Here is a 22,391-nt window from a genome sequence, read left to right as displayed (position 1 = left end):
CAATCACACTGAGCTGTGGGCCAATTACCAGCATTAGTCAGCTTTGAAAGAGGTCTGACAATCACTAGTTTTATGTTTTCAAAACCGATGGCTTATAGAGATCCACAGAGGCCAGAGTCCTAAATTTTACGAGCATCAGTCAATAAAAATGCAAAATGACTTAATGTGGCAACAACAATCATGCCACACAGACAAACTGCCGACTGTTGGCAGAAGAATAGAGACCAGACAAAGAGGGACAGAATATTTACTCAGTGTTCATCGATGAGGTGTTTCTGTATTTTGTCCCTTCAATTCTTTGTTTTTTTCCAGCATTATTCACAGCTCTGTCTCTGAACAGTTTGCTCCATCAGTAAGAGTCAGCCAGAGGTGGGGGCAAAAAGATGTAAAAGAGACTCATCATGTGTCACCTCCACAGTTCTGCCCTGGGGTCAGACAACACATCGGATGTGTGAATGATGTGTTCGTCACACACACACATTGATGAGGACAAGGTTAAAGTACAGCAGCAGGGTTTAGCTTTAGCTTTTGTGTAGTCATCTTTGATTTTCCAATGCAAACACATGATTTGGGTCATTAATTGCAGCAATAGAACTGTTTTTTGTTTTTTTCCGAATCTCACAATCAGAATTACTTTTCAACCTTCAAACATATTAATGGTTCTCAGACCATTAGAGTACTTTTTGCTTCCAAAGTAATTAGGTAGTGTCAGATAGCCAGTTATCCCCCACAGTTACCAATTGTTCTAATCAGATTGATTAAATGTGAGTGCAGACCAACCATTAAACCCACCTCTGCTTTGGAATCATGAGCATTTTGACTTCCCTCTGACTTCCCTCTCATGCTTTTCTAAACCCTTCCTTCTCATCTACAGTGCAATTATCACAGGGGAATGGTAGACCCCTGTGGTAAATGAATTTCATATCAGCCATATCATAGTCATTAGATACATTAACGCACTCCATCATTTTCTGGTGTGATTATAATAGTCTCATAATGTGCTTTTAATGCATGCTGGCTAACCTCCTCACCCTTTCTCTGCCTTTGTCCCCTCCCTTCCTCTTCTTCCTCCCTGCGTCCTCTCCCTCAGGTTTCGCGGTGAACCTCCAGGTGATCCTGGCAAACCCGAGGGCACAGTTCAAGCGGCGTGGCTCCCAGCCGGGGATGCAGGAGTCCGACTTCCTAAAGCAGATCACCAAGGTCACTGAGTTGGAGCCCAAGGCCAACAATTGCACCCGGGTTAGTAACTAAGGTACCACTGTTACCGTGGTAACAGATTGAGTATACTCTTAACTATGCAACAATGTGGGTCAAGGGCCTCATTTTACATGAGCGAGCATCTGTGCCATCATGAAAGTAGCTCACAGCTTCATGCTGAAGTCAAGGACATTTGCCATTTGTTTCATATAATGCCAGTCTTGGTCTCTTATAGGGCTGTAAACAAATATGAATACATACAGCATTGGAACTTTTGCAGTTATATTTTTGTTTTCCTCCACTGACCTGATGTACACAGTTTGGCATCAACATCACACTTCTTCTCAGAGTCATAACTCAGTCAAATCTCAACACACTGACATCATACACACATTGATAAATCATTCTCGACAGTGGTGACAGGATCTTAAGATCTTGGCTCAGTGTCATCAGATTCAGATTTTTTCTTAAGTATCAAAGTAGTCCAGGTGATTGATGTCTATAAAGTGTAAACAGGAACTGATAGGTCATGGAAAGCAGTGTGATTTTCCCTGATGCAGGTGTGTGAAAATTTATATAAATATGCTATAGGCTGAAAACACAAAGGTGTAGACAGTTTTAAAGGAAGGACAATTTTTCAAATCTGTCTCAAAGTAATAGGCAAGAGCCCAAATGATCATTGAAACAGGTTCTTCTTGCTTTAATCATCCCTCCTGTTCATACTGATCATTAGAAGATCACTTCATAATGCACTTACAGTGTAAGTGATGGGGGACAAAATCCACAGTCCTCCATCTGTGCAAAAACATATTTAAAAGTTTATCTGAAGCTAATGTGAAGCTTCAGATTCCAAATGAGTCAAATCAAGTAAATATCTTTCAATGTTACAGTCTTTTTAGTGCCAAAGTCCCTCTTTTTGTTACTATACCTCCACCACAGCTCAACAGGGAAACACAAAGAGGGAATTTGATACTAAAAAGTCTGTAAATGTGGCAGATATCCACTTGATATGACTAACTCAGACTGCTGAAGCATCATATAAGCTTCAGATAAACCTTTAAATACATTTTTGGACAAAATGACTGTGTAGACACACTGTGGATTTTGGCCCCCATCAGTTACATTGAAAGCACATTTGAAGAGGATCTTTAAATAGTCAGTATGAACAGGAGGAATGATTACAGTGAGGAAAACTTCTTTCATTGTTCATGTAGGCACCTTACTGTTGTTTTAAGACACACTTGAAGAATTGTGAACCTGTCCTTTAACTTTGATATTCAGTTCATCCTCAATAACTTTTCATCAGTTTTCACCAGATTAGTTGGTCAGTGTAGGATTTTGTGTAGAATGTGCACTTCAAACCAAAACATAGCGCATACACAATTTACATGTGGCCTTACTTACATGAGCTATTTTGGCCCAATGCAATTCTGACTGTACTCTCGCTTTTAAAACTTCCTGTTCTATTTCAATTATTCATTTCTGCCCAGATCCTCAACAGTTATACTGCTGAGATTTAGAGTTTAGATTGACTTTCTTTCTTCTTCTGAAGGCAGGGTTCAAATACAAATCATACTGTATTATTTGATAAATTTAGGTACATGGTTAAAATGATATGTTATTTGGTATTTAAATTTATTCATACACTTATGAGGAGTATAAATGCCAGTAGAAAACCATTTTACAAAGAAAATTAAGCAGTGTACACAATTTGAAAAACAATTTCTAAAAACCTCCAGTTTAAGCTCCACTATAAATTCAAATACAGATATTTTATTTTTATTATATTCAGAGAGTAGCTTTGCCTTACACCCCTAAATTCATGCATACTCGTGCCCTCACACTTGTTTTTTAAGTGCTGACAGTCATGTCTACATTTCATTTAAACAACAAGGAAATATGTGGTTTGATTACAAAGGGCGGGGGTGATCAGTTATATAATAAGTATGTAATCAAATTGCTCTGACCTGCATATTGGAGATGGATGACACAGACTGGGGTTTAATAAAAGCACAATTTATCAGTCTTAATCTATTGTGTGTGTGTGAGTGTGTGGGGGAGATATTAAACTGCAGTCATAATAAAGGCTACCATCACAGCAGTAACTAACCATGGGGCATCTCTCCCTGCTATTGGCAGCATGAATGCTTTAAGCTCGTGGCGTAGTCTAAACTTAGACACACACAGCTTGAATTGGATAGAAATGGTGTTATAACGCTATCAATTCTAGTTCTGTGCTTAGACAGCTTAGATCGATGCAGCTCATCTCAAATCACCACAGCCCCTGTTGGCACTTGGTTTTATGAAGCCACTCATCCTCTTGACAACCATCACAGAGCCGCCATAAAGGACTTTTGTGAGAAATGGATTCTATTACTTCTTTTTTTATCTTTCAAGGCGTACGTGAGCTAAAAGTGTCACGTCCCCAGATGTTCCAAACAAGCACCAAGTCTACAAGTCTCAATCCATTTACAGGTGTTTAAGGGTTATTTTAAAAACTGCTTTGTAAATTCCTTTCATGATCGTGTTTTTGGCTATATTGGTGATTGTGTTGTTGGTCCATCAAAGACTGAGATTCAGACTGAATTGGCATTTTGTTTTACTTCACTCTTTAGCTTGACATCCTGCTCACATTAAAGCCATTTTCAGAGGTCTAGAACTAGGTTAGGTCAATTAAACACTTTAATCCAGACCAAATCCATCAACAGTTACTGGCCACATTGCTACGAGAGTTGGGTTGGGTACAAAAGTAATCTGTCTTCAGATGAGGTAATTGTACTAATGTTGATGGATCATTCAGCCAATCATGTCTTTCCAAAAAAAGGCTACAAAAAGAAAAAAGAAAGACAGGAGCAAGAAAGAATGACTCAAACCATTAATTAATAAACAAAATAGTTGCAAATTAATTTTCTGTCAATCCACTAAACTATCAATCGACTAATCATTTCAGCTCACATTTAAGCCATTTTCTGTTTGGGAGGAGATGTTAATTTGTTCTAACCAATCAACAGTGTTTAACGTATCCACCCAGGCAATGTGATGTGGGCAGTGATTCAGAGGTCCAGAACTAGGTTAGGTCTGTCAGACACTTAAATCCAGACCAAATCCATCAACAATTACTGGCCATATTGCTATGAAATTCTCAGCACCTAGAGGCTGATTCTGAGTGATTTTGGTGACTCAATGACATTTACATAGCACCACCCTCAGGTCAAAACTGATTCATGACAAGCTATCTCAAAAACTGATTGCCACTGATTTACATGACAGTTGCTTCAACCTGTGGCCAAAACGTCAATTTATACTCAGGATTTGTTATGAGTATATGCAGATCGCCATGAAACTGCTGAACACTTGCATGCTCCCACTTGTGCTCAGGGGCATCACAGTGGAGGGAATAGTGGAACTAACTACCAAGGGCTCAAACATAAGTACGGCTCTCAAGACACAAATAATTAAGAGTGTTTTTTTCTGCTATTTTTCTGCTATTAGCATTATAAGTAATCATTATTGTTGACAGACAATTGTTTGTGTCAACAGTAGAGCCTGTCAGCTAGCTTCTGCCCTCCCAAAAGTGCACATGGTTTAGTCCACTCCTGGAGATGGGTTGGACAAAAGTAATCTGTCTTCAGATGAGGTAATCGTACTTATGTTGATGGATCATTCAGCCAATCATGTCTTTCCAAAAAAGTGAGGCTACAAGAAGAAAAAAGAAAGACAGGAGCAAGAAAGAATGACTCAAACCATTAATTAATGAACAAAATAGTTGCAAATTAATTTTCTGTCAATCCACTAAACTATCAATCAACTAATCATTTCAACTCTAAAATGATGTTCTCTCCAAGCTAAACCCATAGTCATAATGTTTCACTGCAGTTATACAGTATGTGGAGAGATGAAATATAGTGAGAATTCAGATTGTTACTAAAAAACATACTTGGCAGATTGGTTTATTTTGTAATATTTGCTTAAATGTGTGTGTTTTGCTGAACACGGATGCATATGATAAGTTGTTGAATTAGTTACGTGTACATGAGAGTGGATGTATTAAGAGATGAAGGGGGTCCAATGAGGCAGCAGATGGTCAGGGCTTTAGTTTCGTGCTATACTGCTGCTGATGGTGAAGCTCTAAGAACACCCAACTGTGAGGATGTTGTTTGTTTGGTCCAGTAATATCATGCTGTAGGGTGTGATGAACATTGCAGCATGTAGGGGGCGCTGGCAAGGCTTCATAGGCTTTTAGTTCTTTTGATAAATATTCAGGCCAATAGACTGCATGAACTAATCTTTCATAACATTGCAAATAGTATTTCCATTCTTTGTGGAGAAGAGTACAGGAGGCTGCTGCTTCACCTGGAATCAACAAATAAAAAATCTAATTTCACTGGTTAGCATATGCAGGTCACACTGTAAGTCCCTGGTGGGTTATGGGTAAACATTTCCTGCAGGGAACAGGATAAAGACCCTCCTGTGTTGCTGGATCATCATTTATAACTGGCTGCTGCTGCCGCTGCAGACAGCTCTGTGTTGAAACTATCATCATCATTATCAGCCCCATTACCATAATGGAGCTGCCTCGCCACTGATATTAATACAGGCCATTAACAGGGTGTGACATCATCAGTCATCACCCAGTGCCACACAGACAAGAGGATGTGATATTAGCATTTATCACGTCACAGTTAAAAAAGCAGCGGGATGTGACATCATCACTCATAAGGCCACTGTTGTGTAGTCAGAAGATGTGACAGACAGTGTATGCAGGATGAAGCTATGATATCACTGATCATCATTTATGTAGTTGCAGTGAGAAAGTGTGAGATGTGACATCATAACTCTTGTGACTTGTAACATACTGGGGTTTAGATCACCCAGAGAGAAAATGTGATGACATCAGGAAATGTGCTTGTGCAGTTAGAGATGACATCATCACTGATTAGTGATTTGGGTGTACAGAAAGTGAAATTATTCCAAAAAAAAAAAACAATACAAAAAACAACTATACAGGCAATTTAATATAAAATGGAATAAAATATAATCAAGTAAAACTAATAAAAAAACTAAAAATCCCTTATGCAAAGTTGAGTTGTACTAAGAGTAGCCTAAATCAAGCTTTAGTACAACTTGAGGAGTAGTTTGACATTTTGGGAAATACACCTCCCTACCTGTAAAACCACAACGTGTCATTTTTACATTTTGATTTCTGTGCAGATTGAACAAACTAGATATAATGTGTTAATTTTGACCTTTAGAGGTGCTGGTAAACTGCTTTTGTTTCCCCTGTTTCCCTCGTAATTCTAAGCTAAGCTAACTGGCTGCTACATATTTACCGTACAGTGGTGGGAGTGCTATCAGTCTTCTTATCTAATTCTCTGCAAGAAAGGGAAGATGCGTATTTCTCAAAATGTCAAACTACTCTTTCCAGTCAATTGGGAACTTCTCTAACCAGGGAATGAATCACAACCAGTGACTGTCCAGACAGACCACTAATAAATCATTGTGTGGTGACATTTTCTCCTGTGCAGACAAAAGATACAGTACATACATGTAAATAAACCAAATTGTTTTGTTGATCGGTTAGCTAAATCCCCACAAAATTGTAAATATCACAGCTTCTCCATCTTGTGCTCGACAGATTTAAAGTGGACATATCATGCACACTTCCAGCTCTATATCTATATTCTGGGACCCTACTGGAATATCTTTGCATGATTTACAGTTCAAAAAACTCCTTCTTATACAACTATATATGCAGCCCCTCAGTTCAGCCTCTGTCTGAAACAGGCTGTTTAAGCTCCTGTCTCTTTAAGGCCCCCCTCCCGAGGAGCCCGCTCTGTTCTCAGGAGCTCGGGAGGCTACGAAAACAAATTATAGGAGTAGGATTTCACAACTTTTTCTATATCTTTACTCAAAATTCCAGCTTCTCAAATACATCCGTACATGTTTGAGCTCGAATCCGAAATATGCAAAAATGTGCAAACAATCTGATGTCATTATGAGTAGGAAGCAGAGGTAACTTTACAAATGAAGCGTTAACATTGTGTTGAAACCTTGGCTTTTGACTTGCAGGGAGCACCTTTATGTACTTCCACCTCAAGTTTTGAAATTTTGACCCTGTTTATCATAGATATCCAACATTATAATAGTATGAAAGTGATAGAAAATCACAGAAAAGCATAATATGTCACCTTGATATATCCAAACATCTTCTGGTTGATTCAGGCTGGTCTGCACAGTTGTGATGGAAATGATTTAATATTGATGCCCTTTCCAGCAGCTGTGACACACCCTAACTCCAGGCTCTGTCTGCTTTGAGGAAGGTATCTAGGATCAGATCACAGACCCTTAATACCGACCTTGACAATGGAGGGCAGAAATGCCCATCAGATGGCCTGGTCAGTATCTGGAGACGACTGACAGGAGCTGTAATGTAGTTAGAGCAGGAGAGTAATGGCAACAGACAGCAGTGACAGGACAAGAAAGGAGGGGGAGGCAGGAACAGATGGAGACAGATGATAGCACAGGAGGAAAAGGAGACAGAGAAGAGGAGGAGGAGAGGAGGGAGAGTAAGAGCCTGTGTAGTGAAAAAAGGGAGAGATAGATGGATTGATTGAAGGTGGAGATTAAAAAAGAAGACAGACCAAATGACACAGAGGGAAAGGGACACAAGGAGGTCTGCTGCCATGGACTGAAAAACTATCCTGCTGTCTATTCCATTTGCATTGGCTCTCAGGTTCCTGCAAAATGTAATTATTATTTCATTAATGTGGCTGAATGCATTTCTGACCACTACTAGGTCTGGTTTTGTGTGATCTGATCCACAATGCATTTTGAGTGGATTTACAAATGTGATGCATTTTTTTCTGTCTGTCCCATTAAAGGATAATTGCACTTTATTTCAACTTGGATCTTGAGATTGAAAGTTCAAACCTGAACCTGGAAACAACAGTTGACAAAAGAAGTCTCAAGTTACCTTAAAGTGCTCAGAAATACAGAAATTTGAACATCTAATATTCTGTGACAACTGGGAAAACTCTATCTGCTGATCTGCTGAGGATGATTGTGTGATATGATCGAAAGCTCCAGAACAGCTACTAATGGACCTAGTGGTGAGATTGTTTTTGTCAACTTGGGTGTTATTTTTGTAATTTTGGACACCATATCTCTTAGGTGCTGTCACTTTTTTTAAGGAAAGTTTAAAAGTTTGTTCACAAGTTGTTCAATTTGTTAAACATGAATTCAGCAGTTTCCTCTGTTTTTTTATTAGCAAAGAGAACAGTAATAGCTTTGTTTACTTGATAGAGCAAGAGAAAGATCAGAGTGACCTGTATTTCTGGTAATAATAACACTGTACTCACCAAGTCCCTTGCTGAGATCTTGGACATCTCTAAAAACACATGCAAGAAACATAAGCGGTCAGATGATCAGACAGGTCTTAAACCAACCACCAGGTAAGCCAAACAGTTGTGGAAGGCAGACATAGTAGAAGGCATAGTGTTGTAAACGTTCAACGGTTTACAAGCCAACTTCTTTTCTTAAACTTTGACCTACTATACATGTGCACAGTTTTACTGTAGTCTTCATGGTTCTAAATAACTAAGAGGAGATCCAGGGCCAAAGCTATGAAAATAAGATCCAAGTTACAATAAACTGCAATTAAAGTGCACTCACCCAAGATCTGTGTTCATTTCTAGACAAAACTGGAAACTGTTGCTACCTGATTATCACTGGTGGAATAACTGAATACATTTACTCAGGCACTGTGCTTAAGTATTCTACTTTTTACCCAACTACCTTTATTTGACAGCTATAGTTACTATTTAGAGAGAAAGAAAGAAAAATAGGAAAGATATGGTAAGTTTAGAAAATACAACCCATTGTTAAAGATTAAATCAGTGGTGTCCAACCGTTTTTTCGTTACCTCTTACAAAAAATCGATGTATAGTTGTGTCACCATGTCATGTTTCAGATGTCTATAGTTCCATTAAATAGACATTTCCCTTCTAAACTTCTCACATGGTTTCATATAAATGACTGTTTGAGGCCCAAAGATGTAAAATCACCCAATATTTTTCTAAACAAAGCAACAATTCAGTCCAAAAAAAGAATACATATTTGTTTTTCTCTTTTCCTCTCCCAGTTATCATCTCACGACCCCTAAGATTTATCTGGTGACCCTTGAGGGGCCTGATCCCCAGGTTTGGAGCCACTGGACTTAACTAGCTAACTGCATATAAAGTGGCTCAAACTAGCACCACTTCCCACAGCTACAACAGTAACATGCTGCTAATCTAATAATATCATATACCACATGAATATATTTACTTTAAGTACATTTTGCTGCTAATACTGTATTTTAATGTTCATGCAGGACTTTTACTTGGAATGGAGTATTTTTACATTGCTGTATTGGTACTTGCTTCTTCCACCAATTGTCCTTTCATTGCTTCTCCTCAAATTCCTCCTTCTGATGGGGAGAAACAAGGCTGTCTTCTTACGCTATTAAGGGGGAAAAAAAACTATAACCTGGTAAAGCAATTTCTCTCCAAGTTGCCTCAGGGAGGAACAGAGAGAGAGAAAGAGAGAGCAGGAGAGACCACTGAGAGGTAAAAAACAAGAGCAAAGCCATAAGAGAAAAAGTGTTATGTGATGAATGTGAAAAAATTCGAGAGCAAACTGGGAGAAAGAGACTGGTGCAGAAGGAGGCAGAGAGGAGTGTGAGTCCAGGGGAACAGGGAGGGAACTCTGACTGTATAATTGGTGCGTGCACACACACACACGGGCACACATTCACACACATACAGAACCATTTTCCCCACAGCTCTGGAGTGATGCTTTAGTGGCTGCTACATTAGCCTCGTTAGATATGCAAAGTGGGCCAATTAGCAGCACAGCGTGCAGGAAGTGACATGTTCCACCTGAAGAAGCCCAGAGACAGCAGCAGTATTCACAGCCAGCAATAAATCATGCCACCGCGATTCTGTGTGTGTGTATGTGTGTGTGTGTGTGTGTGTGTATTGCTTTGGACACAGAAATGTCATACACCTGAATTATAGGCTCATTAACTATAGGCTAAAAAAACCACATCCTTACTCAAAACCTCACTTGAATCTGTGAGAAATGAAATCCGTCCCTCGCTCTAGGAAAATATCAATCTTTGCATCTGTTGCAGTGTTTTCTCACCAATATATTGCTGTGAAATTGGCTGCAAACACAAGACAAACAGCTGCAGTGATGTGCGTGCTGCTTTTGATTTGATCCATTTCTGGAGGTGTCAGACTGTTTCTTGTGAGTGGAATCCCTCCTGGCAGACTGGTGAGCATCACATTCAACAGCAGGACGATACAAAGCAATATCTGTTTCAAAGCAGCTTCAGAGTACAGCAGTCTTTCATTTGACAGATATTTCATCAGAGAATCATCAAGGAATGAAACCTTTTTTATTTTCAGAAAGTGTTTTTCAACGAGGGAAGTGTTGCTCACTATGGATGTACTCTCTTTTTTCAACTTCAGGCCTGCTCTGAAGTTTGTCTTGAAGGATACAGTTTATTACAACTTGGGTCACATTCTCATACTGTAACTTATACTGTTACCAATCAAAATCCAGGTCCTAGTCATGCTGGTCCAAATGATATTCAGTCTAATCACGTCAAGTTGGTCAACTGTGGAGGACATGTATGATGCACAGTTTGGGTAATAATTTAACTAACTAACAAGGTGGTTGGCCTGATTGCATCCCTTTCCCTTGAACACTGCTGCGTTCCTAGATCACAGCAATCAAAGGAACCCTGTGTAGTTACATTTACATTCACTTTTTCTCACCAAAATGCATTATGTGTATTCTTGAAGTCTAACAAATGAGTTGAATGCATTTTCTTTATGTATAAATCATTTGCAAAGGTTATTTTTAAAAATACATTGTACATTGTTTACATCCATGCTTTCTAGCCAGCAGTCTTCTTTTTCTGCACCTTCTGCTGGTGTTTTGCTACATTTCTTAACAAGCTATCACCACCATCAATCAGTTGAATAGTGTAAAAACATTGGCAGAAGTTTGTATCACTCAAGGGCATACATACCTGTGTTTGTGAGTCCTTGTGAGCAAGTGTAAAATACAAACAAAATGGGAACCTGCTTATGAAGACATGACCTTTAACTTGAAGAACAAAACAATAGTTGTAATATACTGGAATTATCCATCAAGCAACAACAAACAACAACAAAAAAGTATTAGTGCTGTGTGGGTGTGGTTTGATCAGAATTCATGTCAATGGCCATTAATGGTGGAAACACAGGTAAACAACCCCACAACCGTCAGCACATTTTAGTCCACATTTTAAGCCCTGATTGCATTGAGGCAAGTGACATCACCTTTTCTCTAACAAAGCCTCACCTACTTCAAACCAAACCAAAACCTTAGCAGAAACCTTTGTATTCATGACCCCATCGCTCAGAGTAAGAAGCTGTTTGAGAAAATAGGTTTTTGAGCCTTTAAGAGCCACTGAATAATCTGACTTAGAGCTTTAATATATCATGATTTCCCTAAAAGCCTTTTCAGGCATTTTTCTTCACTGACACACACAAAAAATCTGTGCCACACAATATCTGGTGTCAGAAGCCTAAATCCAGAAGATACCAACTTAAATCTTGAGTCTTCCACTGTATCACTAAAACTGCCATCCACCTGCATCTTTGCCGTATTTATCCAAGCACACGGCCTGTTCAGTCTTTTTTTAGTACCCAGCTTTTCCACTGTCAGCAGATTCTCTAATTCATCTTCATCCCCTTCTTTGTCTCTTTTTCAGGTGCTGGTTTGGCACACTCGCACAGAGAAACCACACCTCGCAAATGAGCCCAAACATCGGAAGGACACTGTAGTCATCGAGGTGTGAGAGGACGAGATGAGGAGCAGATCCAAAACCAGAAGCTGGGTCTGGCTGCTCATCATCTCATGGCCGGAACTGATGACAGCACCCTGCTTTCCCTCCTTATCGGATTAATACAATCTGTTCACGATGGACAGAGCCTCTGAGAAGTTGCATGATTCAAGACTTCTGGCTGTCTGTCAGACATGCTTTGTGAGAAATGGACAGCACTGAATATGTTCATTTTACAAACTGAGACGACTTGGACTTCTCATTTCCTCCATCCACAGCTTGCTGGTGTAAAAAAAGTGAAATATTGATGTAGAAAATATATATATATAAAAAAATCATGTTGCTGAATTTAAATGCACCATGTCAGTCATTTTGCATCATTAATGTAATTTTGAATAATTCATACATCATTGTCAAACTGTGATACTGTGACATAATTACCATAAACAAACAAGGCGCCTGGTCCAGATACATTAATTGATAACTGCCTATAGCTTATGAAAGTGGTATTGTAATGCTGGAATTTCTCTATGTTAAAGGATTTTTCAACCTTCTGGGAAATACACGTATTTGCTTTCCTTTCAAGAGTGAGATGTGAAGATTGATACCATTCTCATGTGGTTGCGTTAAGTACAGAGCTGGACATGTTGACCTAGCTTAGCAAAAAGACTAGAAGCACGAGGAAACAGCTAGTGTGGCTCTCTCCAAAGGTTAAAGATATGCCTACCAACACCTCTAAAACTGACTTGGTAACACATAATGTCTCATTTGTTTATATGTACATAAACAGAAATGTAAAATGTGTTGTTTTAGGGGGAGTTCCGTGCAGTAACTTTTTCTTGGCTAACAATAGCCAGACGCAGTGACTATGCACAATATCCCAATGTCTTGGCGTCACAGTGAGTTTGCCAGGTTTGGTAACATCATGTCTGTACAGACACCAAAAACCAAAACCTGTGTTCAATGGTTGTACCTGGCAACCTGCTGTAGATGCAGCACAGTAGTGTGATGGATAAACTGTTCATTAAAAAGTAGTTTCAACACATAATCCCCAAACATCATCATCTTTACATTTTGTGAATGTGAACAAATAGGATAGAACGAGTTTGTTAGTTATCTTTAGGGGTGTTTAATGGACATATTTTTACACTTTGGACATTAAAATCAAGCTATTTCTTTCCCCCAATTTCCAGTCTTTATGCTAAGCTAGGCTAAAATGTCCCAATTCCAGCTCCATACTTATTGCACAGATATGATATCCATATAGAAAGCATTTAAGAAGACCACACCTCTTTTACTGAGCTAACTAAAATGTTGGAAGGAAATTTTTCACTTCTTTTATGATCTGCTAAAAGTTTTGCTGTATTTGTTCTGGAAAAACAGTACCCTCTTCATGTTTTCATGGTGGCTCACACATGTAAGATTCCAATCAGAGGCCGACAGAAGCAGCTACATTTCCCAGCACTGGTTTTCTTTGTTTAAATGAATCACATTAATGTGTCAAGCTTAACGTGGTAATGATTTATTGATGCCTAAATGCTACATAATTCTCCTTTAAATCAGCCTGAACTGATCATATATAATGAACTGGAGCAACCTTTGCCTTCCTCTATGTATGTGATCGGGTTTGAAAACGGTCGACTTGAAGTAACAAGTAACATCTCTCCTGACAAGCTTCCATCAATAATGTAGCCTGTGGGCCGACAACAAAGAAAACTCACCTCAAATGAAAACGCCTGCCAGCAGAGGAATGAAAAGGAATGAACTGAGTACTGAGTACCACATGAGTTAGGCCGCTAGTTTCAAAGCTCAAATCTGTAGAGAACCGTTTTCATCACTGTGTTTTAACGCCAGTATTGGCTTGAACATTGAAGGTTACATGGGGCATGAATGATGTAAACACAGGAAATAAAAACAGAATTCATTCCAGGATTCAACAGCCTTTATTCCAAATGACCCTCTGGTAAAACTTAGAACAGAAAAAAAAGGAGCAAACTAATAAAATTCCCAAAAGATTAAACAGTACTTTTACAGTTAAAAGAGTCATTGGACAAAGGTGAACACAGAAAAATTCCTGGCTATTTAATGCATGGAAACCACTTTTTTCTCTGTACTAGGCACCAGAAAATGTAAACACATTGGAAATAAACCTGGAGGACATTAGCTTTATTGAATATGTTTGTGTCTTTCACACTAACCACGTGAGTAACAGAGCGCTACAGTTATTGCATGGCAGAGGGACCCTGTACATATGGACATGAATCTCTGCACCGGCGTTCGGCAGTGTGATTGTAGCTCTGTGTGCGTGTTTTGTTCATTTCTACTCTTGCTCCACTGTCCATCATTCTCTCTTCTAGATGCAATAAACAAGGACTGGACAGTGATGACGGGACCCATCCAGCATTTTCATACAGGTCCCTTTTTTGCAAGCATTGTCCAATCTTGTTCCTCCTCATCATCATCCTCTACCTGCCAGTCTAGCCCTCTGATTGGTCGTCCAGGTTTATTTGCTTCAGACTAACTGTGCTTCTCTTGTACTGCACACAACAAAACACCACAATAAAGATGGCAGATGGCAGAACATACAGTTACAGCATCGTATATGAAGGGGGCAACATTTTGGGTGTCACAATGGTCCAGTTTTGAAAATAATTTAACAAAAAAAAAAAAGTTTGGTGGATATACCCTGCAGTTGGAAGTGAAGTGACAGCTCACTTATCTCTGCTGTTCCCCGACAACGATCTGAGAGACGAAACTGCATCACAGCGAGAGATACAGTACCTGCTCTGCTATTTAAAGTGCAGTAAGACAAACCGCTGTGATTCCAGTGGTGCTTTAATTTGCCTCGGGGTGCGCGGGGGAAACAGCTCATTTCCAACAACAAGGAATGTGTTAACTGGGTCGGAGCCCAGTTTCCAGTGAACCCAGCTCGTTTGGTTTTAAAAGACTTCAAAATACCACAGAGTGGCGACCAAAGACACCCAAGGGACCGGAGGGCCGCCCAGCAATTACTGAGACTTAAAGGGAATCCTTGACATTTGGAGTCTGGGGTTGTTTTTAACCATCGAGCAGTTTGAGAAACAGGGTTGGACCGATAAATACATACATGTCTGCTGATACAATATAACAATATTTTTAACTGGCCAGGTGGTGTTTTCATACCTTTTTTGGTCCTTGACCCTTCTAAGCAAAATAATGTCTACTTGGTACTAAGGCTGGGTGATAAATCAAATTTTATGTAATTATTGGTTTATTTAACAGGGACAGTGCACATTAATAAACATTGCTGTAAATGCACCAAGTAGCCAAGGGGCTATTTTCCATCTGTAGTCCTTGGACAGATGTTTAAAAACTCATCCTATAAATGAATATTAGAATAGAAAAGCAAAACCTTAGTTGCCGTTTTTGCTTTAAAAGCATGTTTAAAATGTCTGCATTGTAAAAACAGAATTACTACAATGTGCACAAAAGGTTACTTTCAGTTAAAGAGTAACTTAGGTGACAGCTGGCTTTCAGGACTGTTGCAACTCAGGGTGGCTAGCTGGGTCTAGCTATCTTGTAGCAAATCTGGCAAACATCTACACAAGGGCTAGACTGAAAACATATTCTACACACTGATCTGCACTCTCCGTTTGTGTTTGTTGACGAGATAAAGCCATGGGAGTGGACTGAACAGAGTACAAATGTTACTTTTTTCAGTCTAGCTAGTCAGGTAGCTACACTAGCTAGAAGCTACCTGCAGCTATCATATTGATAGCAAGAAACACAAACTGCAGAGGCAGATAAATTAGTGAGTAGACTTTGAATAAAATGTGATGAAAAACATTACTGAGAAGATTGATACCACTAATATCTGTGTGCCAGGTGGAGCTAGAGCCAAGAGATGATTAGTTTAGCATAAATACTTGGAAGCAGGGGGGAACCGCTAGCCTGGCTCTCTCCAAAGTTCAAGTTAAGCCCTGCATGTGGTGTAGTTCTTTTGTTATTTCTGCTCACATAGTTATGTTTTTCACAAGCAGGCCTTATAATATAGGTGTTTCAAACAAAATATGTAAGAAATTGTAGACTTTTTAATACAGATCTTTCTTTTAGGAAACTGAATTCAGTGCTTCAGATTTCTCAAGAACTGCAGATAAAAACAAATTGTAGTTTTTGACCATAATTGCCGGGCCCTACCTGCAAGCCTTTTCTCCCAGGTTGCATGTGCATGCATCTGTATGTCATGTATATGTTTTTTATTCATGTCTTGGGAGGGATTCAAACAGTGAGAGATGCCCTCTTTTCACACTGTTTAATTAAATTGTTTAATTGAGGACTGAGAGGTAAATCTCTCCAATATATCACAATAAAAAAGCAAAGATTAAAGAAAAGTCAGGCAAAATTAATATCACCTGGTAGCTGAGGGGAAAAAACTGCTTATTGTGAGACACTGTTTGACGTAATACTCTGAATATTCTTTCTAGGAGAGTTTCATGACAATGACTATCAGTGCAAAATAACGTTTATTGTATAAGCAGCTTTAAACCCATGTCAGTCAAACCCTATTTAGCAAAGCTAAACTTCACAGGATACTTTTAAGTAAACTGGAGAACCTCGTCTCCAAATAATTTCCCCCCGTGGAGTGTCACACGATGGAGAGAACTAAAACCAAACAAAAGTTGCTGAGAGTCGAAACATCGACTGCTCTCCTATGGCTCTGATAAAGAGGGAGGTTCACATCATATTCACATAAATACAGTACTGCTCAGACGATTATCTGCTACGAGGCTCTGCTCGCCTACAGAGAGGAGAGGAGGGGAGGAGGGGGTTACAATATACACAGCAGAGAGAGGGGTGGGGACAGGGTAGCATAGACCAACCACAAGATAGCCATATCTACTGCAGGTACTGAAAGACTATTCACTAACTATCCATTTGGGTAATGATATAATTGTAACATTACTATAATAGACACTTGTTATTGGTCCAGCAGCTTTCTTTTTTGTCTATTATGCTGTTTTTGTCTTACTCTACAGACAACAACAACCAAAGGAAATCAAAAAAGAAACTGAATAAAGACGGGACACGACAGCTGCCGATCTTTCTTTTTTTTCCAGCGAGAGATTTTGTCCAATGAGATGTCATCTTGGCTTTTTAAAGGAACCATGGTGAATGGGGAATTGGGTTTGGGAGGGCAGTCAAACTGCCCCTGCTGTGCGTTCTGTCCGCTGGAGATTTGTGGAGATGGATTTATGGGAGCACATTTGGCTGTTTTGTTGCCATGTGACCTCCCTCTGTTTCACCCTCCACTCATCCTCTGGACGTCCTCCTCGTCACTTCCACAGTTGAGTGCTGAGGGTCTGGCCGGAAGCCGCTGGAGCTGCGGGCCAACCGGGAGCAGCGGGAGCGCCTGGCTGGCTAAAAGTGCCTGGCGTTGGCCCTCCACCACTCATAGCCATACCTGACATCTGCTGGGTCATCTGAGTGAGAAAAGAAAAGAGAGACAAAAAGAAAGACAGAGGGTAAGACAGAAAGATCAGGACAGACTGTTAGAATTCATCAGAGCAAAAATAGACATCAAGAGAGGGTGGGGTGGGGCTCACCATCCTTTAGCTCCACTCCCTAACCTGCATCCCTCGCTTTTTACCCACTCCTCTGCTCTAACTCTTCATCACCTGCCCCTCCATCCCCCATCCACCTCCTCTGCTCCCCTGCTCGCCCTCCTCCTTCCATTCTGTCTTATCCATTATAAATGTGCCTTGGTGCAGCGCTCCTCGCTTATCTGCTCATCTAAGAGCTCTGTGTGTGTGTGCGTGCAAACATTGTGCACAAAGATGTGATGGAATAGTGAGTTGATGAACAAGTGCTTGGTTGCATGTATGTCCTGTCCTGGCAGACACACATGCATAATCACACACACACACACACTTGTACTGAGCTCTTAAGCAGGTGTTACTTTTTTGTCAGCTCCATCCATTAGACATAATGGGTGTGCTCCTGAAAGGTTTTTTTTTTAAATAAAAAGGTGTATGTGAGCGAGACTGTGTGCACGTGTGTGTGTGTGTGTGTGTGTGGGAGTGTCCTGTCTGCAATTGTTCATCTCTACCTCTCTTTGCAGCAGCCTAATTAATGTCATCTGTCTCACTTACAGCGACAATGCTTCTCCTCTATTTTCTCCTCTTTTCTTTTCTTTCCTTTATTCACATCTTGCTCTTCTCCCCTTTTATTTTTATCTTCTCTCTCCCTAGCGCTCTCCTCACTCCTGTTTTCTTGTCTTGTCTTTTCTCACCCTGATATATACTCGCTGTGTGAGTGAATGTATTTTCATACACACACAGACACACACACTCTTCATCCACCTCCCACCTTGACTGTTCAAAGGCAGTGATGTACGTGTGTGTGTGTGTGTGTGTGTGTGTGTGTGTGTGTGTGTGTGTGTGTGTGTGTGCGCACTTCAGTGGTGATTTATGATTTCTTATTAACCTCCCTAGTTGTCAAGACACTGACAACAGTTCTGAGTGCAACCACACATACACACACACACACACAATAGGGATTGTATATAAGCTGTGTGTGTGTGTGTGTGTGTGTGTGTGTTATGAAGGGGAAGCTTAGACAGATGTGTTGACTGACATTCCAGCATTGATCCACTATGGATACAGCTGTATGTGCTTCATGTCACTGTGCGGGTGAGTTTAGTCATGTTCACAACTTTTCACTATTTGTATTTTTTATTTATTTCTCCCTTTTGCCTTTTTGAATGAGAATATAAAGTGCTGCTACATGATTTTTAGATGATGAATATGAAGATATTCTTGGTTGCACAAGAACAAGTGCTGCTCATGGGGGAATTGTTGGTTCTCTATAAATTAAAGAGTACAGTCTAAACCTGCTCTATGTGAAAAGTACCCTGAGATGACTTTTGTGGTGATTTGGCGCTGTATAAATAAAATGGAATTGAATAGAATTGAATATGCCACGCATTATAAGTGAAAGTTTCCTCCTTTCATGCTAACTAACAAACTAGTTGTATTGTTTAGCATGAATCTAGAGAAGCTGATGTTCTTATTAACAGAGTCGTGGTTCCACTTGGGCTGATAATCAGCGTCTTGTTTAATTACATCTCTAATTTGCAGCACAGCTTCATTTTGTAAACTAACTGTAAACATTCCAGGTCAGTTTGGTTCAATTACTGGATTGAAATGAAAAGTCTGAAGTAAGAGCAGATATAAACTTGGTGTTAACATCAGTGGTCCGTATATGGATATCTTATCTGGAGACGGACAATGAACATATTGCAGTCGGACATTTGAACCAGACCATCTGGTTTTGGTCTGGCTTACATTGTGACTGCATCACAATCTGCACAGTTTGGCCACATTCCTACTGAAACAATCCACCCAACCAGTTGAAAGGTCACCTATCTCCAGCTCCTTCTGCTATCTACAGACCACTCCTTCCACAGTAAAGGAAGAAAAAAGTAGCAGTGTTGATTTCGGCAACCAAAATTATGAAATAAAAAAATATTTGTTGACCTTTTTTTCATGAAAATGAGACTAAAACTAAATAAAAATTAACTATTGAAAACAAGAACTATGATGAAATGTATTCCATCTTTCATCAAGGAATAAAAAGAATAATGTGATGGACAAATGGACCAACAAATTATTTGCTGTTGTAATTCAAAGTCTTCTTCAACAACCTGCATGCATCTGTTTACTCACTCACTGTAGCTCTTGATCAGTAACACAGTCACTTCCACCACCTAGAAATATCTTCAGTTCAGAAGTTGATGTGACCTGTTGCACCACCGTTAATAAAAAGCATCTTGCATTCAGTAATGTTCTGTCTCTGTCAGTAAGATTATCCACTTCCTGGAAGAAACAGATTTATGGACTAAATTCATCTACAATCCACTGAGAATTAGACAAGAAGCAGCAACAATACAGCTGGACAAATGAGATGCCGGCAGCCACATTTATAAAAAGGTGAGTTATTGTAATATTATCAAGTGCTGTGGATGCAGATGTAACATTAATGTTGTTCAATATGTTGTAATATGTTCAGTCGGCTATCTTTCCTGTTGCTATCAGAGGGAATTAGTCAGTTCCTAGATTAATGTCAGCAGTCACCATTTAAATCTTCCTCTACATGTTCACTAAAAATGTCACATAGTTAATGTTGTCTAATGTTGTAGATTGTCCTCTCAAGGTAAACACAGACATCGAGCAGTATTTTAGTGAAGAGGGGACTGAATCCAGCTTCTGAATGAACAGCTGCTCTGCAGTGGAGAGAGCACTTCTGCTCAAACATGTCACTCTGTTTCTGCAGAGCAGAGTGACATGGACACTGTGTGTGTGAACAAGTTAACAGCACTTTTTCCACAAGCCTCGCAATAGACAAGAATGACACCTGTGACCGTGGTAACTGTACACAACAAAGATGGAGACAGCTGTTGTCTCAAAATGCTTAGAGGACATAAAAATGTCAAGTGCATGAAAAAAATGAGACTAAAAAGGAGACAAACACTAGACTATAATGTCATAAAAACATAAAAAAACATCTAATGACAACAATTGGAGTAAAACCAATGTACATTTTCATCAAACGACTAAAACTAAATCAAAACCGGGTCCCAAAATGAACACTAATAAGTAGTGCCTTTACAGCAGCATCACTCCCTTGACCTGGAATGCACCGTGTTTGTCTGCCAGATCCGCCTCCCTCATTTGCATATTGACATCCTGTCACAGTGCAGAACTGTGATAATAAGAAAGCTTATTAATACCAGATGCAAATGCAGAGGCCAGTGGTCAGACATCATTATCTACATACATACACATGTTAATACCAGATAGAGGAGACAGTTCATGAATATAAGACAATGACACAGAACAGACTGACCTGCTAACAGAGCTACTCCAGTTCTCAGCTAGTTTCAATTGTAAATACACTCTGCAGCTACTGTTTGTTACTCAGCTTGTTGCTGTTGAGTCCAACAGGGAATAAGGGAGGTGAGCACTTTGGAGCTGAGCTGCAGTCCTTGGTTCTGTTTGTTTCAAATCGATCAAACTGCATCGCATCTGTCATATTACAGCTGGGCAGCACTGACTGGAGCAGACTGGACTTTAACTAGAGGGCCAGTATTGGCTGCATACTGTATGTTGTTCCAACCCTGCTGGCTATAATCACATGCTTAATCGCTGGCTGCAAAACTGATGAGCTGAACAGAGTTAATAATGATAATAATAATAAACTAAATCACATGTTGAATGACACTGCTTCTTGTTAACTAACACTATTATTTTACACTACCTTGTTATGTGCCCGCCCAAGCTGGTTCCAAGTTTTTAAATGACTTTGCCACCACTCCCTAATGGCGCTGAGTTCATTATACACTTGCTAATCATTTCATGGGACAAGGGACAAACGGGAGTGACACGACAGAATTTTTAAATATTATTGTACAATAACCTTGGTTATTAAAAAGATTGAATAGTTGATTAAACCTGCTCTTCTTGGAGAGGTGAGGTCATTACTGATAAAGGGGTGTGCACAGAATTAGGGAGCAGGAGATTGTGTTAGACCATAAATTAACTTTTAGGACTGTGACACTTTCACAGGTGGTGTAGGAGAAAAGTGCACTATTTATGAGACTGTTCTTTAGGTTACTAGAAACACAGCTAAGTGCTTCCTACAAGATTTATATGCAGAGAAACCGGATTAGAATTGCAATGAGCTACATGCTAAAATGTATGAATCATTACCATTAAAATGTATTGAAACACATTAAAATTAATCACCACCGTTCAGGGTGTGCTTTAGATGGATAATATATGTTTTTGTGAGTTACCTGGTTCATGTTCCACTGTCCTTGCTGCTGTCCTTGCTGCATGTTGTACATGTTCTGTCCTTGGTTGGCTGGCATCGCACCCTGCTGCATGCCCATGTAGCCGCCGTTGGGCAGAGCCATGCCGGACACCATGGCCCCTCCGCCCATCATGGTGGTGGGTGGGATAGCACCGCCCATGCCTGGGGTGAAGCCCTGCTGAACAAACTGCATCTGAGGCTGGCCCATGTACATACCTGCTGGAGCACAGAGCAAACACACACACAGAGTTAATAACTTTCACTGTGGATACTTTCAACTAAACATAAAAGAGAGGCGAGCAGGGTGAAAGTAAATAAAAAGGTTTCCTTACAAACTGCGATGAATGCAGTGTAGCTTTGATTCAATATAAGAAAATATAGAGAAGTGATTTATTTAAAGACCAAATAAAAAATGTGTTGGAGAGCCAAACTTCCACACAACCAAGCTGGTTTAAGACACTTTAAAAAC

At 39.8% G+C, this 22,391-nt stretch overlaps 2 protein-coding genes across 7 annotated transcripts in view; one reads left to right on the top strand and one right to left on the bottom strand.

Moving 5' to 3' along the window:
* The window catches only part of b3gat2 (beta-1,3-glucuronyltransferase 2 (glucuronosyltransferase S)), a 55,246-nt gene extending 41,342 nt beyond the window's left edge, over nucleotides 1-13,904 (top strand). Inside the window, exons 3-4 of the mRNA XM_042432803.1 lie at nucleotides 1,091-1,239; nucleotides 12,002-13,904. Coding sequence (XP_042288737.1) covers nucleotides 1,091-1,239; nucleotides 12,002-12,088 — 236 coding nt within the window. The 3' untranslated portion in view covers nucleotides 12,089-13,904. The remainder of the gene's footprint in view (nucleotides 1-1,090; nucleotides 1,240-12,001) is intronic.
* A 93-nt stretch (nucleotides 13,905-13,997) lies between these two features.
* LOC121911388 (stromal membrane-associated protein 1-like) overlaps nucleotides 13,998-22,391 on the bottom strand; it is a 112,580-nt gene continuing 104,186 nt past the window's right edge. For 5 of the 6 annotated variants that reach the window (XM_042432796.1, XM_042432798.1, XM_042432797.1 and 2 more), the window contains 2 exons: nucleotides 21,906-22,141; nucleotides 13,998-17,532 (listed from right to left, as the gene is read on the bottom strand). In XM_042432796.1, coding sequence (XP_042288730.1) covers nucleotides 17,386-17,532; nucleotides 21,906-22,141 — 383 coding nt within the window. In that variant the 3' untranslated portion in view covers nucleotides 13,998-17,385. The remainder of the gene's footprint in view (nucleotides 17,533-21,905; nucleotides 22,142-22,391) is intronic. The other variant, XM_042432802.1, reaches the window with a different exon arrangement.

This window comes from Thunnus maccoyii, chromosome 14 (genome assembly GCF_910596095.1).
Source record: "Thunnus maccoyii chromosome 14, fThuMac1.1, whole genome shotgun sequence".
Taxonomy (NCBI): Eukaryota; Metazoa; Chordata; class Actinopteri; order Scombriformes; family Scombridae; genus Thunnus; species Thunnus maccoyii.
This window is presented reverse-complemented; position numbering and strand designations above follow the sequence as displayed.